The sequence below is a fragment of the Aspergillus homomorphus genome (assembly GCF_003184865.1).
Source record: "Aspergillus homomorphus CBS 101889 unplaced genomic scaffold BO97scaffold_39, whole genome shotgun sequence".
NCBI lineage: Eukaryota > Fungi > Ascomycota > Eurotiomycetes > Eurotiales > Aspergillaceae > Aspergillus > Aspergillus homomorphus.
In genome coordinates this window covers 229275-245282 of record NW_020291925.1, presented here as the reverse complement: position 1 = coordinate 245282, position 16008 = coordinate 229275, and the positions used below count along the sequence as shown (strand labels likewise).

General features: G+C 54.5%; 6 protein-coding genes across 6 annotated transcripts; 3 read left to right on the top strand and 3 right to left on the bottom strand.

Annotated features, from left to right (window-relative positions):
• Positions 1-702: 702 nt before the first annotated feature.
• BO97DRAFT_417014 (eukaryotic translation initiation factor 3 subunit F) lies at positions 703-1874 on the bottom strand (the record flags this gene model as incomplete). The annotated part of the gene is made up of 3 exons (XM_025696452.1): positions 703-922; positions 985-1697; positions 1770-1874. 3 exons carry the CDS (start codon positions 1872-1874, stop codon positions 703-705), a joined length of 1038 nt encoding a protein of 345 aa, XP_025548477.1.
• A 312-nt stretch (positions 1875-2186) lies between these two features.
• Positions 2187-4637, top strand: BO97DRAFT_396682 (U3 small nucleolar RNA-associated protein 25; the record flags this gene model as incomplete). The annotated part of the gene is made up of 5 exons (XM_025694096.1): positions 2187-2322; positions 2381-2757; positions 2813-3009; positions 3071-3648; positions 3716-4637. The coding sequence occupies exons 1-5, from the start codon at positions 2219-2221 to the stop codon at positions 4635-4637; spliced, it is 2178 nt and encodes a 725-aa protein (XP_025548476.1). The 5' UTR covers positions 2187-2218.
• A 578-nt stretch (positions 4638-5215) lies between these two features.
• On the top strand, positions 5216-7268 carry BO97DRAFT_407837 (DMT family transporter). Its single transcript, XM_025695718.1, has 2 exons — positions 5216-5776; positions 5883-7268. The coding sequence occupies exons 1-2, from the start codon at positions 5474-5476 to the stop codon at positions 6951-6953; spliced, it is 1374 nt and encodes a 457-aa protein (XP_025548475.1). The 5' UTR covers positions 5216-5473; the 3' UTR covers positions 6954-7268.
• A 723-nt stretch (positions 7269-7991) lies between these two features.
• On the top strand, positions 7992-9248 carry BO97DRAFT_352086 (uncharacterized protein; the record flags this gene model as incomplete). The annotated part of the gene is made up of 3 exons (XM_025692011.1): positions 7992-8396; positions 8448-8701; positions 8813-9248. 3 exons carry the CDS (start codon positions 7992-7994, stop codon positions 9246-9248), a joined length of 1095 nt encoding a protein of 364 aa, XP_025548474.1.
• Positions 9249-9897: 649 nt separating this feature from the next.
• BO97DRAFT_352055 (choline-phosphate cytidylyltransferase) lies at positions 9898-11522 on the bottom strand (the record flags this gene model as incomplete). The annotated part of the gene is made up of 4 exons (XM_025692008.1): positions 9898-10047; positions 10104-10518; positions 10572-10922; positions 10993-11522. The coding sequence occupies 4 exons, from the start codon at positions 11520-11522 to the stop codon at positions 9898-9900; spliced, it is 1446 nt and encodes a 481-aa protein (XP_025548473.1).
• A 1996-nt stretch (positions 11523-13518) lies between these two features.
• BO97DRAFT_427585 (PP2C family serine/threonine-protein phosphatase) lies at positions 13519-15570 on the bottom strand (the record flags this gene model as incomplete). Its single annotated transcript, XM_025697215.1, has 7 exons — positions 13519-13895; positions 14041-14220; positions 14280-14486; positions 14549-14633; positions 14703-14776; positions 14853-15168; positions 15535-15570. The coding sequence occupies 7 exons, from the start codon at positions 15568-15570 to the stop codon at positions 13519-13521; spliced, it is 1275 nt and encodes a 424-aa protein (XP_025548472.1).
• Positions 15571-16008: the final 438 nt, after the last annotated feature.

Genomic DNA, 16008 nt, shown 5'->3' with positions numbered 1-16008 from the left:
CCATACGTCCCAGAATCACAATCCCTACACCCCCGACTTATACTCATAGAATCAAGAAGGTTGACAAAGAAAGCATGCAATAAGCCTCTACCTAAAACGAATTCTATTGCCTCGACTCGCTCCGTGAGGTTCCCCCCTTTCGTTTTCTTTCCCATGACTCCCATTTTGGCGGGGTTGGTTTCAAAACACCCTGAACAGCAAGCTAGACGGACTCCCAAGACGCCGTGCCCTTTTCTTCTTGCCTTGTCCTTTTCATGTTTCTCCTGAAAACCCCTTCCAGGCTGGCTTGGTCGGGTTGATTTCGCTTTCTCCCGAGTGGTACCAGCTCTCCGCATGCAACTGACAGGTCTGAGACGCTCGTTTCGATGACTGGAAAAGTACCCTGCTTGGGAACAGACAGATATCCTAACAAAGCCCAAAAGGGCAAATCTCGGAAGAAGGTAAGTGTATATGTGTGGATGTGAAGGTTGTATGTATAGGAAGCGTTGCGTTGCAGCTCAGCTCTTGCAAGCCAGCAAAAATTCAAGTTGACCAACATAAAATAAAGAAGCCAACGGAATGGGAATGAGGTCAAGATGCACAGAAGAAAAAACAGAGAAGAGAAAGAGAAAAGTAGAAGGTGGGGACAGTGGTTGAAGAGAGAAAAATGGAAGGTATCGTTTCTTTTTTGTCTTAAATCAGAACCCTATCATAATATTCCCTTTACGCGCGGGCCTCCTCTCCGCCGCGCTCTTGATTCCGCTGCTGGCCACCTCGGCCTCCCTTGCCGCCCCGTTGTCCGCCGCGCTGAGCACCGGACTCGCCGCTACCTTCGCCGCCCAGGGTCAGCTGTGCGGTGGCTAGCCGGTTGGACAGTTCCATCTGCGTGCGGATGGTGTTGGCCAGGTAGGACACGACAAGAACGTCCTGGATGTGGTTGTTGCTGCAAAGATGGGGTTAGTTGGAGAATTGATATATAAGGACAGACGGGGAAAAAGAACGTACAAGTCGCGCTCAATGTCGGCAGGCTCGACCTTAGGAGCCAGGGCCAGAGTGTTGAGCAGGTACTGGCCCAAGGCCGTCGAGGCGGGGGCCTCCTCGTCGATCACGGACTCGACGTAGCGGGAAACGCGGTCGATCATGCCGAGAACTTCCTCGATGGCGCGCTCGAGGGCCTCAATGTCGGTGAAGATGTTGGCGGAGCGCTCCTCGGCATCGCGGGCAGCGGCAATCGACTCAAGACCACTCTTCTCGGCCTCGCCGTAGCGGATCTCGTAGGGAACGGGGATGAAGGCGGCGCTGTCGGCAGCACGCTCGGCGGTAACACCGACGGGGGCGGAGATGTAGGCGCGAGTCTCAATGTCCTTACCGGCCTCGGTGGAGACGGTCAAGTGGACGGCGGGGTGAGGCCACGTACCGTCACCCTGGCCGCTGTAGAAGTTTTGGATCAAGGCAGAGAAGGTGTTGAGCTCGGACGAGGTGGCGTACCAACCCACGAGAACCTCCCTGGGGTTGGCCTTCAGGTGCAGGGCGAGCATCTGCTTCTGGTATTCCATGTCCACCTCAACCTGGTCTGTCGTCTCCGTGTGGCCCACGGCGAAAGTGCTGCGGATCTCGACTTCGGTGCCATCCTCGGACCTGGTTCCCAGAAGAGTACCGATGACACGCTCCTGGTCGGCGTTGCGACGGAGGGAATGGTCAAGAATGGAGAACAGAGCCTAGCAGCAACCATCAATCAAACCGGTCTGGGGTGAAAGAATCCCAACAAGAGAAGCTCATGAAGAACCTACCTGAGGCTGGATAACAACGTTCACAGGGGCGGTCGTCGGTGCAGACCCCACTGCCACGGGGCCCAGAGGGCGGGCGAGATGGACGAAGGAATCGGTATCAGCCATGATGAATTAGTTGATATTGAGAGAGAGCTCTGGTGATTTGGGGGAGAGGTTGGCTTGTCACTTCAGTCGGAGTCTCTCTTGGTCGTTCTCCGGGGTGGGGATGGTCCGGTGCTGGCTCTTCTGGAGGAGGATTAAATCTTCTCTTTCCGCCTCTGGGCTGCGGCGGGCGGAGGTTCTGCTGCGAGGCTCAAATTGTGTGTGCGCAAAGGGAATTTCGCGCTAAGATAAGATAAGCACCGCCCAGACACCCGCCGTGAAAAAAGAGTTTCTGGTCGGGTTTCCGCCGCTTGAAGAGCTACAAACCGCCTGGTAATCGCATTTTCTTGGATTCATTAATAAATAGAATGGCTCCTCCTCGCGGTAGAGCTACCAGAGGGCGTGGAAAGCGCACTCGCGGCCCCGTCAGCCGCAGAGATGCTTTCCAAGCATCCCGCGTCGACGACATCCAGTGAGTGCTCCGTCATATCGCAATTGGCCCAAGTATCGACAACTGACCAATTGGACAGGTCAGATGCTTCATCTGACAGTGAGAATGAATCTTTCGACGAGCCTATGGAGGACACAATGGGCGACGAGGAGCTCTTGGACCAAGACTCATCCGATAGCGAAGAGGAAGCCGATCAGAAGGGCCATTCCTACAATGAGTTGCTGCAGCTGTTGAATACCAGCAACGACGCCAATGGACCCGCACGCAAAAAGCGCAAGACCGACCACCGCAAACCTGAAATCAAAGAGGCAACCCGAGATGACGTAGAAGAGGACGAGGGAGAGGCTCTACTGGGGGAAGATGATCTTGAGCAGCAAGAACCATCGGACGCAGAGGATGAAGATAACCAAGCCAACGAGGAGGCAGATTTACAAGCGGACAGTGATGATGAGGATGGTAGGAGCTTACCTGATTTCTCCCTATCGCAGCACAGCTGGCTGATGCGCAACAGATAATGATCCTTTCGACGCCCACTTCAACACTCCCAATGAGGAGGAGCTGAGCAAGAAGATCAAGGCTATCGGGGACAACAAGTGGAAGAACACCAAGAAGGAACTTGCAGAGGGGCTGAAGTTCGTGCGCTCTATCCCTGATACGGGCGACGATGCCTCCTTACTGCCTACAATGAAGAGCATCTCAAGTGTCAAGGTAAACCACGTTGTACTGGGCCGAAACTGGATGAAAGACTAATACATATTACTGCGCTTAGCTCAAGAGGAAGCTCAAGGCCCCTGCGACGGAAAATATCTCCAAGATCGAGGGCCATGCTCAACACCTTGCGCCATACATCTTTAACTATCAGGATGTCCTTTACGGCGCTCGAACGGCAGACAACGCGGCTCATATGCGGGATCTTCTGGCCCTTCATGCGACAAATCATGTCTTGAAGACGCGCGACCGCGTTCTCAAGAACAACGCCCGCTTGGCCAAGGAGCAGGATACCGACTTGGATGTTCGGGATCAGGGCTTCACCCGGCCCAAGGTGCTGTACCTACTGCCCACCAAACAGGCTTGTGTGCGGGCGGTGGACGCCATCACGCGGTTGTTCCAACCAGAGCAACAGGAGAACAGGAAGCGACTTCTCGACACCTTCTCGGCCGCCGATGACAAGTCATGGGAGAACAAGCCGGATGACTTCCGCGACCTGTTCGGGGGCAACGACGATGACATGTTCCGCCTTGGTCTCAAATTCACGCGGAAGACTGTAAAGTACTTCGCCCAGTTCTACACATCCGACATGATTCTTGCCAGTCCGCTCGGACTGCGCACGATCATGGACCAAGCCGAGTAAGTACTTCCGTTCCCCCCACCTACGAACGTGACCCCGTCGGTTACTGACACCACCCGCTACAAGTGCCAAGAAGCGTGACCACGATTTCCTGTCCTCGATCGAAGTCGTCATCATCGACCACGCGGACGGCCTGCTCATGCAGAACTGGGATCACGTCGACTACATCCTCAAGCACCTGAACCTGCAGCCGCGGGAGGCGCACGGCTGCGACTTCAGCCGCGTGCGAACATGGTACCTCGACAACCAGGCGCGCCACGTCCGGCAGATGATCATGCTGTCGTCCTTCCTAACGCCGGAGATGAACTCGGCGTTCTCGACGCAGATGCAGAACGTCAGCGGCCGGATCAAGGTCTCGCCCATCTACTCCGGCGCCATCGGGGAACTGCCGCTGCCGGTGTCGGTGAAACAGACCTTCTCGCGCTTCGACAGCCTCTCGCCGGCGAAGGATCCGGACGCGCGGTTCAAGCACTTCACGACGACGGTGCTGACGTCGCTGGTGCGCGACATCGCATCGGGCCGAGGCAAGAGCGGCGGCGGCGGCGGCACGCTGATCTTCATCCCATCGTACCTGGACTTCGTGCGGGTGCGCAACTACTTCGCCACCTCGACACAGACGACCAACGTCTCATTCGGCGCGATCAGCGAGTACACGGACGTGCGCGAGGGCACGCGCGCGCGCACCCACTTCGTGCAGGGCCGCCACTCCGTGCTGCTGTACACGGAGCGTATCCATCACTTCCGGCGGTACCAGCTGCGCGGCGTCAAGCGGGTCATCATGTACGGCGTGCCCGAGAATCCGACCTTCTATGCCGAGATCGTGGGCTTCCTGGGCTTGGATCCCGCCCAGCTGGCCGAGGCCGTCGAGGGCGGCGTGCGCGCCCTGTTCTCCAAGTGGGATGCCCTGAAGCTGGAGCGCATCGTCGGCACGAAGCGGGTTGGGAATATGTTGCGCGAGAAGGGTGGAGATACCTTCACCTTCATGTAGATTTGTTCTGTCGGTTGGAATAGTATAGTAGTCATCATATATCATACGGCCGGCTCGGCGAGAAGTCCGATACCGCTCTCATTTCAATACCGCTGCATGGCGCGTTTCTTCAAACCAAGTCCCTATTATTTACAACAGAAAAGAGAGAAGAGCTAGTATCTACTCCAACACCTCCTAATCCACGACCTTGCGCAAAATGTATAGTAAAAACCTTAGCGCGCAGATCCTTCACCCCATCCACGCAAAACCACTCGGCTCCTTCACCGACATCCGAACCACCACGCCTAGATCGGAAGAAGGAGGGAGAGAATCGACTCCCCAGTAAGATTTCCGTCAGCCAAAAGTCACGCTCCATGCCTAAAACCCGCAGAAGATCCCCCCATTCCAGTTTGGAAGAATTTTGCTTCTTTTGATTCAGAGCTCAGCTGATTAGTGTTTCTGTCGAATCATACCTTATCTCCTCGTCAAGGGCGCGAACGCGGTGATTAGTCAGTCATTGGCTGTTGATTGGGGAGCGTGATATCTTTTTTCTTCTCGCTTTTTTTTTTTTTTTTCTGTTCTCTCTCTTCCAATTCTTCGTTCTGTTGTTCCTTTATATTCATAAGCACGTTGGCCTCTCTTTTCACGGAAGGGTTTCGTTCCCAGCTAGGGCTTGAGGTTATATAGTGATACAGTGCTTCACAATTATCGAAACTGTGTATCATTTTCCTTATCGCCCCTGCGCCCCTCCCCCAGATCGGATCTATTAGAGGGACTCTCCCCACAATTAAAATTTCTTGACATATACGATCCCGAACCAAGGGTAATAGGCAAACAGACTTTGGGGGAACACAAACATGGCCACCTGCGTCAGTCCTCGATCCCACGAGGATCCGAGCCACCGGGAGACGATAAGAGGCACGCCCACCGAGCAGAGTCCCCTGCTGTCTCGCTCGTCACCAGCCACAATGCCGGATGATTTGACCTCTACTTCGTCCGACCACCAGACGGCCTGGTGGTCTTCCCTGCAGGAGCTTTGGGTGCAGGGAAAGGGAATGATTTTGGTACTTGGGGCCCAGTTCTTCGGCGCCACGATGAATGTCATGACGCAGGTCTTGGAGATCAAGGGGAATAATGGGAAGGGATACCATCCTTTTCAGGTATGTCTGCGTTGATTCCTATCCTGGTCGTGTGCTGGTTCCTGTTTGAGTTTCTTGTGCAGCACGAGTACGTTCTGACGTTAGTGGACTGCTAATCCTTGCGCAGATCCTCTTCGCACGCATGTCCATCACTGTCATAGTTAGTTACCTGTACATGTGGTACACCAAAGTGCCGCATCCATTCGGAACCAAGCCGATCCTGTGGCTGCTGTTCCTACGTGCCAGCGGCGGCTTCTTCGGCGTCTATGGGCTGTACTATTCAGTCCAGTATCTGCCTCTGTCCGAGGCCACGGTCGTTACCTTTTTGGTCCCCATTCTTACCGGGTATGCCTGTTCGCTGTTCATCCCTCGTGAAACGTTCACCCGCAAGCAATTACTGGCTGGGGTGGTATCCCTGGCTGGAGTCATTCTGATTGCCCGCCCGTTTGCCTTTCTGCGTGTGGGCGAGGAGACCGACGATGGAGAAGCCGGCGATAAGCCCGGCGCGACGGACAGCTATCACCATGTTTTGGCGATCGCCGTCGCTCTGCTGGGGGTCCTCGGAGCCACCTGTGCTTACACAACCATCCGTATGATCGGCCGGCGCTGCCATCCGCTCGTGTCTGTCACCTGGTTCTCTTCGTACACGACCGTCGTGTCCTCCCTCGCGATGCTGCTGGTCCCGTCCATTTCCTTCGCGGTGCCGGTTACGTTGTTCGAATGGACTCTGCTACTCGGCCTCGGAGTCTGCGGGTTCCTGTTGCAGTTCCTCCTCACAGCTGGCCTGTCATATGTCCCGCCGGCACGGACACCCAAAGATCTCCCAGATGGCTGTGAGTCGAGTGCATATGGCACCCAAGCGAGCGGTCGCGTGGAGGATGAAGAACAGCAGCAGCAGCAACTCGAAACCAAACCTCCTGCCCAGAAGACCTCGTCGGGATCCCGCGCCACGTTCATGATCTACACCCAGATGCTGTTCGCTCTGTTCTATGACCGCATCGTCTGGGGTAGCACTCTTTCACCTGTGAGCTGGGTCGGATCGGGGTTGATCCTGGGCTGTGCCATTTATGTGGCTGTTGCGCGCGAGGAACGTAAACCTGAGAGTGCTGCTGCTGAGACCGGCAGCAAGAACGACGTCACGGCTGCAGCACCAGCAGACGTGGAGAATGAACGACCGGAGGTAGGCGGACAGAGGTAGGCGAGCAGAGGTAAAGGGTGGCATGCAGCTAAAAACGCACATCTGCAAGTGAGCACAGCAGAGGGGGAAGATCTGAGGGATTTGGCCATGGGTCAACAGAAATCTGCTCAAGTTGTGAGCAGCAAGGAATGCCCCCGACAGCGGATTCGGCTAGTGCGGGGTGATTCCAATAAAATGGAGGCAAGCGACACGATAGAAGAGAATTGTGGGGTTGCCTTACCGTGCTGCATACACACAGAGTGCAGTAGTAGGATGTATTATAGGAGGTGAGCGACAGCGGGAAATTGGTATGCATGAGTTATATAATGAATGGATGAGATGATGATTGAAGAATGGTGTCCTGTACACTGTACGGAGTATATACGGGACTACTGTAGGCAAATCCCAAAGAGGAAGGTGTGGGGCAGGCGGTGGAGCGTTACTTCGCTTGACTTGCCTTTGTCCAATGACCGACAACGGGTGGGTTTCTGTCGATCCGGGGGTGGACTCTTCGATTTTACTATGAATCACTACATCAGTACATCTCAATCTACTAAGTACCTCACTCTCTTCCGATAACTGCCATAAAGTATGAACTGATCACTTCAGCAAACTAAGTAAATAGCGCAGCCCATTACCTCAAATTTGAAGAACACCGAAGAGCCGCCCGGTATGCCGCAGCACATCTCCCTTCGAAGTTCGGCACGGAGCACTCTCGTCCTATGCAGCCATGAAACCCTAACACCCGCAACAGCCCCTGCCAGAGAATGAGGCCTTATCAAACAAAGGGTGTGATTGGACGCCACGACGTCATCTATTGCTCTTATTACCGATGAGACAACGGAAGAGCCCGAGAATGACCGCGAACGGCGGTGATTGGGAAGAGTTTGATGCTGTGGCGTTACACTTATATCTAGGACGATATCTGGAAAGGGGGAGGGGGCTATATAGAGTGCGTGCGTAGCAGCCGTTTATCTTCTTCTGCAGAGTTTCCTCCATGAGCCAATCCTTCCTCCCTTCCTTATACCCCTCACCATAGATAGATAAATAGATCCCATAATGCGACACTTCGACACCTGGCTCGTCCGCGACCCCTACTCAATAACCCAATACTACCCCCCCGAACGCACAGGAGGACGCTGGTGGTCCAAAGCCATCCGCGAACTAATCTCGACCAGACAAATCTGCGCTCCAGCGCCGTCCCCAACCCCAGTCCCCGTCTCACACTCCCAAACACAAACCAAACCGCAAACCAAAAGCCCCCTCTTCACGCACCTCCCCCCCGAACTCCGCCTCATAATCTGGTCCCACGTCTTCAACATAGACCCCAACACACCGTCAGTCCTGCACCTGGTGACCATCCGGAATAGAATCCATCACGTCCGGTGCGCGCATCCGCATCCCTGCGCAATCGACCAGAACCGGCGGTGTTGTCCCGCTAGTGCGGCCAGATGGCGGACCGACGTTCCCCTGTCCACCAGCTCCAAAGACCTCGCAGCAGAAAAGCGAATCCAGACACAAACAGACGAAAGCACAAAGCTCTACCCACACACCCACCCCGCGCTCCCTTCGCACCTCAGCAACGGAAACCCAAGTCTCCTGCGCACTTGCCGCGCGATCTATAACGAGGCGGCTCCCCTGCTGTACGAGACTGTCACCTTCGATGCGGATGATCTGGGGACTTTGATTGCGTTTTTGGGGCAGGTTAGTCCGGGGTGTTTGAGGGTCGTCAGGGGGGTGAGGGTGCAGGTTGTGCCTTTGGGGGGATTGTTTGGTTCTGATGCCACTGGCAGCGGAGGTGGTAGTGGGAATGGTAGTGGGAATGGCAACGGTGGAAGTGGGAATGGGATTGGTGACGCCGGTCCAACGACAAACAAAAGCTACAATATCCACACCCACACACACTCCCCCCACCTCTGGCGCACCCTCTGGCACTTCATCGCGACCCGGCTTCTGAACCTCGATGACCTGTCCCTCTGCATCGACCTCGGGCGGTTCATTGGGACGGCGCAGGGGGGTGTTGTTGGAGGTTTTAGGATTCCGCTGGAAGAGACGGCGGAGTGGGTGGCGCCGCTGCTCAGGGTGCGGGGTTTGCGGCGGTTTGAGCTCGGGGTTACGGCGCGGTGTGATGCCGGGGTGCGGGCGGTGGTGGAGGGGGAGTTAGGGATTGACAGGCTTGTGAGGTTGCGGGAGGGGATTCGGGGGGTTGTTTGTTCGTCTAGGGGGTTGGTCTGTTTGGAGAGGGATATGGATGATGATGGGGAGGAAGCTCAGACAGAGGGGTGGACGCGGAGGTTGGCTATTTGCTCTGCTTGAGGTGATAGGTTGGTCTGGGTGATTACAGTACAGCTAAATAGAGGGATAGATAGACAGACGGTGATAGACCAGTTTAAGTGAGTTAGATACCCTGCAAATATCATGCCAGTCGAGACAGTAGATCAATCACATGCATAGCTACAATCTCACACAGACCGAAATTCAAACGCCATTCATCTATAACAATTTGACCTTTGTACACAAGCATATTAAACCCTTCCCTTCCAGCCATCCCAAACATGATAAGTAAAGATAAGACAAACCAAGTCAACCAAGAGTCCCAAGCTACCACCCGGAACATTAGAAATGATACACCCTCCCCAGGCAAATGTACACACTTGACTACCCAAGCCCCATTCCAAGACTGGTGCATGCCCATTTCCTTTCGCTTGAGACATCGCGGAAAGAAAGTCATTACTCTTCAGAACCACATGGGAGCAATCAAAGAAGGAAGAAATTTTGATGTCCAATTTCAAAGTTAGGCTCATACCCAAACCGGTCTTTTTGCTAACCTTACATTATGGAGGGTGGTGTGAGAGTCTGGACGAGAAAGACATGAACCGAAGGTAGGGTAAATTAGGGGAGGGAAGGGGAAACAAAAGAATTGAGAGAGGGAAAAATGGGTCATGAAGAAAGAAAGAGAAACCGCTCAAGCCCGGGCGTCAGCTGCATGTTGTTGTTCATACTCATGTTCTTGTTGAAGCTGTTGTCCGCTGCTGCGCTCTGCTTCTGATTCATGGTCTTCCTCGCTTGTGGGAGAGGGCGCCCGGCTGCCCACTAGGGACTGGCGGCTACGCATCTGGATCATCAGAGTTAGTTGCGCGCATTTAGATTGTATCCTTGCAGAAAACTCACCCATGATCGAACACCACCAATCAGACCCAGACTGTACCCAGTCGCAAAGTAATCAGGCTCATTCCGGCCGGTGCCCATCGGGCTCTCCGGGCGACCGAGAGCCTCAACCCGCGAGACGTGCGACTTGTTGCCGAGCACAGGACTGGTCAGGCCACTGCGCGAACCACCCAAATCCACGCTGTTTCGGGTGCTGGGCGCCGGGCTGCCGGGACGGCTGTTCTGCCAGAACTGACGCAGCTCACGACCCAATTCTTGGCCGGTGGTGGTCCAGTTGGTCCGGATGTTGTCGCGCAGCTCGGCCACATGGCGTTTAATCTCCAGCTCGTTCTTCTTGATCCAGGACACGTTCAACTCCTGACGCGAGGCACCGCGCTTGAATTGTCGGGAAATGTACCGGTCGTAGTCGCGGACAATTCTGGGCGAGGTCAGCCTGAGACTCCTTTTTTGTTTTCCAGACTCCAAGCCTACCTAGTAATGATTCCCGTGGTGCTGACACCTTCCGTGCGCTGCGTGACGAGGAATTTCCCTTGTCGCTTGATCGGGGCGTAGATGTCGTCTCCCTCATCCGCACCGTACGGCAGATCGTCATGTGCCACATAATCGATCTGGTGCTCATCGAGGAACTCGGTGGTCAGGATCCAGGGACAATCGGGAACCACTTCATCCACCCATTTACAGTGTCGCACGGATTCTGCACGCTCTGCCCCACTCAAGACCGTCAAGCCCTTGCGCTTATGTGTTTCCTCATCACCTGTCACACCCACAATAAGATATACATCGGGGAAAGCCTTCTTCGCCTGCTCCAATTGCCGCATGTGACTGTTCACCAAACCAATTAGCCCCTGGCTGTTCCAATGGCAGGATTTGAGAAAGAGAGAAAAGGGCATACCCCAAGTGAAACAAATCGAACACTCCATCCGCATACACCCGCACCGGCCGACCTACCGGAGGCGGATTGGTGTGATAACCGACGGGATCCTGTATTCCACCGCGCTCCGGCGGCTTCAACAAGTGCTCCGGGGGCGTCGTCGTGTCGACCTGCAGGCCTGGTCGGCCGCTCTGGTTCTCGATGTCGCTGCTGGCCACGGTGGTCTCAGACGGCTCGCCCGGATCCTCCTTGTTTAGCGCTCCGGTCGCCGCATTGCCGTTGGATAGGTGGCCGTGGTTGTGGTCGCTGACGGAAGCCTTCCGGGCCCGCTTTGAGGGGGGCACAGCGCCGGTCGATGTTACGTCCAGAGACGGTTGTTTCTTGTGCTTGCTCGGACTGGGCAACGGGATGGCTGGGCCCGTGGAGTCGTCGCCCTCCTCGCCGGACGCGTCGCGGGAAGAAGGTTGCAGGAGATCGGCAGGCGCAGGGACAGCAGCAGAGAGATGTTGCGAGCCGCTGCGCTTGCGTTTGCCGGACGGAGGAGAGGACATGGTGGCTGACCGAGGGAGCACAGCTCTACTTCTGTCGAGGAAGAATTAGGGGAGAGGAGTGGGGGAGGAAAGAAGAAAAAGAAGAGGGGATGGGGGAGGGAAGGAGAGTGAGAGGAAGGAAAGGAGAGGAATACGGACGGAGAAGAGGGTCCGAGAGGAATGGAGGAAGATGGAAGCAAAAGGGGAGAGAGAAGAGGTGAGACAAGAAGAGAGAGGATGACGAGCGAGAGTGGAAGTGGAAGTGAGCAGAAGCCGGGCGGGAGGTCCCGGTGGAGGTGCAAAACACGGGCTCAACTAAACAAACTTTCCTCTTTTTAACGGAGCTTTGATTAACCCGAACGGGAGAGAAGACAGGACCCTGAATCGACTCCGAGGGGAAAATGCAGGAATTGAAACTCAGGGGAGAGAGAACTGCCAGCTGCAGTGGATAGATAGATAGAAAAAGAACGAGCGCGAAAGAATCAAAACTCTGCGGGAGCGCATCGGCAGAAATGCCAGGCAGGGATCCCAGGCAGAATCCGGTTAGTATGGTGTACTGTACTACATGCAGTCTATTAAGTGATGCCACCGCCTCCTCTCCTCTCCCCCCCCCAAAAGGGTCCATCCTTTGCCCCAACAATTCCTTAGCTGTCCGAGTAACTAGTTAACTAACTAACTAGTAAGTACTCCAGGCTCCAGCTCGTAAGTAGTTTCCCTCCTAGTTAACATCCACAACAACTAATCATCCTTCCAACGTTCATTCTTCATCCTTCTGTTTCAATAATGAGCCATTGGTTCAATATCTCCGGTCCAGAGTGGGGGCTCTTACCATGTCCCAGTCAATTTATAACAACCTCATCTCCAAGAACTCCAATCTAAGTATCCCCAATATGCACTAGCTGTAATAGGTAAAGCCCAGTCGCTTATACTTCCTTTCTCCTGAGGTAAACTGTATTGCATGCTACTCGTAGTAGTTCCAGATAAGAGCTCAAGGCAACTTGCGACCATTGTCGTTGTAGCCTGAGCTGGGCTCGCGCCCGGCATTTCTGGTCTACCAGGTTCTGTGCCCTCACCGCAGCTGGCAGTCAAATGGGCATGGGCTACTATCCAACTGATGCACCAGGACGGAATCAAGCTCAGTCATCACTGACTACGATCTACGCGTCAGACACGAAGGGGAACAGCCAACGGTTTCTATATGCATAGCAAATGAAAAAGGACATCAGGTACATGACCGTATCCATCCCATTCCAGAAACTCCGCTGCTGAAGGAAGCTGTCGAGTCCATGTGCCAGGCTATCGCGTACAAGTCCCACCGTGATGCGATACAGATCTTCCGCAGACGCCGTTCTCGCAAGATGCGTGCCCATTTCCCTCGGGGGCAGTCAACTACAACTGACCTATCTTCCCGGTTTACACGCCGGCTACGCCCTCCGGTGGATCCGGGACAGAAGGACCGTGCTGCTGCTGCTGCCGCTCGCGCCGACGAGAAAAGAGGAGGTAGTATAGAAGGAGAGCGAATAGGAGAGGGACCGAAACAAGGCGTAGTAGAAATATCAAGGTTCATCAACACTGGGCGTTTTGTGCGGTATCTTGGGTGTCAAGGCATGAAACAGACGTGATCTCGTGAGACCTGCCGCTCGCGGCTTCGAATGTGAAATAGAAAAAGAAAAGCTGGAACGAGAACCTCCCCAATCCGATCCTGAAGACTCACCCCGCAAGATATGACAGAGCTGTGTAGGGAGAGCTTGACAGTCGCACTTCTCCGCAAGTTTCATTCCGTCCGCAATCACCAGCCAGTCAATGTCAGGAAGCTGGAATGATGTAGAGTAGGGTGTAAATTTGGAAGAGAGATAACATGGCGCTTCGGACAACATGAAGAGAACAAAACAGAAAGAAAAAAAGAGGCGAAGAAGGGCGACACTGTCAAAGAATCACACGAGGATCAGGAAACCCAAAAGAAAAAGAAGACATCAACAGTGAAAAAATATGCAACAGATCCATCCCATCATAACTACTAATTAGTAGGTTTCTGCGGCGTTCCATGGGCACTGGTGGAAGAGCTCTCCGCGGTAGAAGACGGCGACTGCGAGATGGTGGCAGCTTCATCAGCTTTGGGGGTGCTATCCTTGGATTGTGGCCCGGGGGTTCCTTCACGATCGCCCCGTCCCGCATCGGAAGAGTCCTGGTGCACCTGATTGCCAAGGTCCCGATCCTCCTCAGTGTGGTCAAACAGCTCGTCGTCATTTTGCTCCGGAATCAACTCTGTGCCGTCCCCCAGGAGAATAATGCGGCCCGAGCGGACACTGAAGCCACGGGAACGATCGTTTTCCACGTCATACTCATCTGGGTTCTCCTCGAACTGATTACGGATGCCAGGGCCGCGGAACTCAGCTGCACCCCCGGGTCAGTCAGTAGGAGTTGGGATTGGAGGCCTCGGGTTCCTCGAGAGACTTGCCGTACTCGGGCGGAGCGCAAGGGCCGTCGCCGTTCGCCACGCGCTCAGCGATCTGGTTGTACCACTCCTCTTTGGTCCTACCGTTCAGGAGTCCAATGATGATCATGGTCATGTTGTCGCATCCAACGCCGCCGGTTTCGCTGTTGGAAGCCAGGCAGTTGTCCATCATGTTCTCACAGATGCGGTGGAGGTCCTGCTTAGCGGCAATACCGCGACGAACGAATTCGACCACGGCCTGCGAGGTTTGGCAATCCCAGATACCTAGTTACACATCAGCACTCGTTAGCCAAAGCTAACTGAACACGCGAAAAGAGACACACCGTCGCAAGCAATAACGAGGAACTCGTCGTCGTCGGCAAGGTCGTGGACGGTGACATCCGGGTAAGCGGTCACGATTTGCTGTTCGGGCGACAGCTCGGGGCTCTTCTTAAATTCGAAATCTCCAATGGCACGGGACAGGGCCAAGTTGCCGTTGACACGGCCAAAGTCGACAAAGCCGCCTGCAGCGCTGATACGGGCTTTCTCGCCTATTTTTGATATTTCAGTATGGCCAATTCTATCCCAAGCAACGCAGTCTCAAGCTACTGACCTTCGTTCTGAGGCTTGTGATCAAAGGATAGGGGCTTAGCGCGGCCCTTCACACCGAGCACGGAGCGGGAGTCACCAGCATTGGCCTATGCACAATCAACAATCAATCCGATGATCAGCTTCCGCGTCTCCGACAGGATGATTGATATACATACCACCCAGATCTTGTGCTTGGAGATAACGCTAACGGCCGCAGTGCAGCCAGACACTTCTTCCTCGTATTTAGGATCTAGCCGAGTCAGTCCGCCGTCGGTTCGAATAGGGGAAAGAGAGTCGTTCGACTCTCGGACCAAGTGCTCACGAACCTTCCAAGATAGCGCGGTCGGTAGCAAGGAAACCGTCCTTCAAAGCTTGCTCGATATCGCCCTTGGCGAAAGCATCCTGCTTTGCGACAATCTTGTGGACATTCTCTCCGGCGAATAAAGCTACTTTGTCACCACCGTGCCCGTCGTATACACCAAAGAACGCGAGACGTTTATCGGGATCGGTAGATTCGTTCTGCTCCGAGAACTTGGCCTGGAGGTCTAGCACGGCCGCATGGGCATCCTCCATGCTGATCCGCCAGCCCTGCATGGCCGAGACACCGTATATACAACACTCATCCTGGCCTTCAGCCGAGGTCTGGACAATGCTCGATCAGATTAGCGGGGCTTACGAAGAAGGAACGCGAAGAGAAGGCAAAAGTGACAGGTCACCCGCTCGGATGCCGCCTGCAGGAATTTTCATCATCCTGTGGAGGGACCCCGCAGACCTGGGAAGATCACCACGCTGCAGCCCCTCCGACCACCAAAAGAAGTGATCACACGGAGTTGGCTGTGACCCAAGGTAGTGGTAGAGGAGTCGGTTGAGTAACTCATAAATATTGGGAGAGGATGGGAGAGAAAATGGTTGCGCGATGTGGTAGGGGAGAGTGGTTATAGCAATTGCGTAAGGCCCGGTTGCAGTGTGGGGGGACGAAAGGCAAAAGCATTGCTTCAGTTCACGTACCTTATCGACCACGGGCTCGGACAAGGTCTGACCCATGATATTTGAGGGGAATTTGTGTTTAAGAGGAATGCGCGAAACGAAGTATTGTGTTCACAAGGTAGGAGGGGGAGGGGAGAAAGTCGAGAGGTCAAACAGGAAGGGAAAAGTTTAACACACACGGAGGGTATCTGAGGGGGAAATGAGAAGAGCCACTGAACGAGATCAGGTGGAAAGAGGGACTAGACTAGAGCGGGAGTAGAGGGAGAGGGAGATTGGGTGAGCGAGAGCGAGAGAGCAAAGGGAGGGAGGAAGAGAGGGAGAGGGAGGGTAAGGGCAGAATGACTATTAGGGGAGGCGGCGTGACGGAACACTTCTCAGCAGAAAGACATGAGTCGGTAGCTGCCTGCAAAAATTAGGTAGCGATGGTGGTGTAAAGTAGGAGTAAGAAGAGTTACTTAGTAGGTAGTTAGCCTGGGGCAGCAGTGAGCAATCATC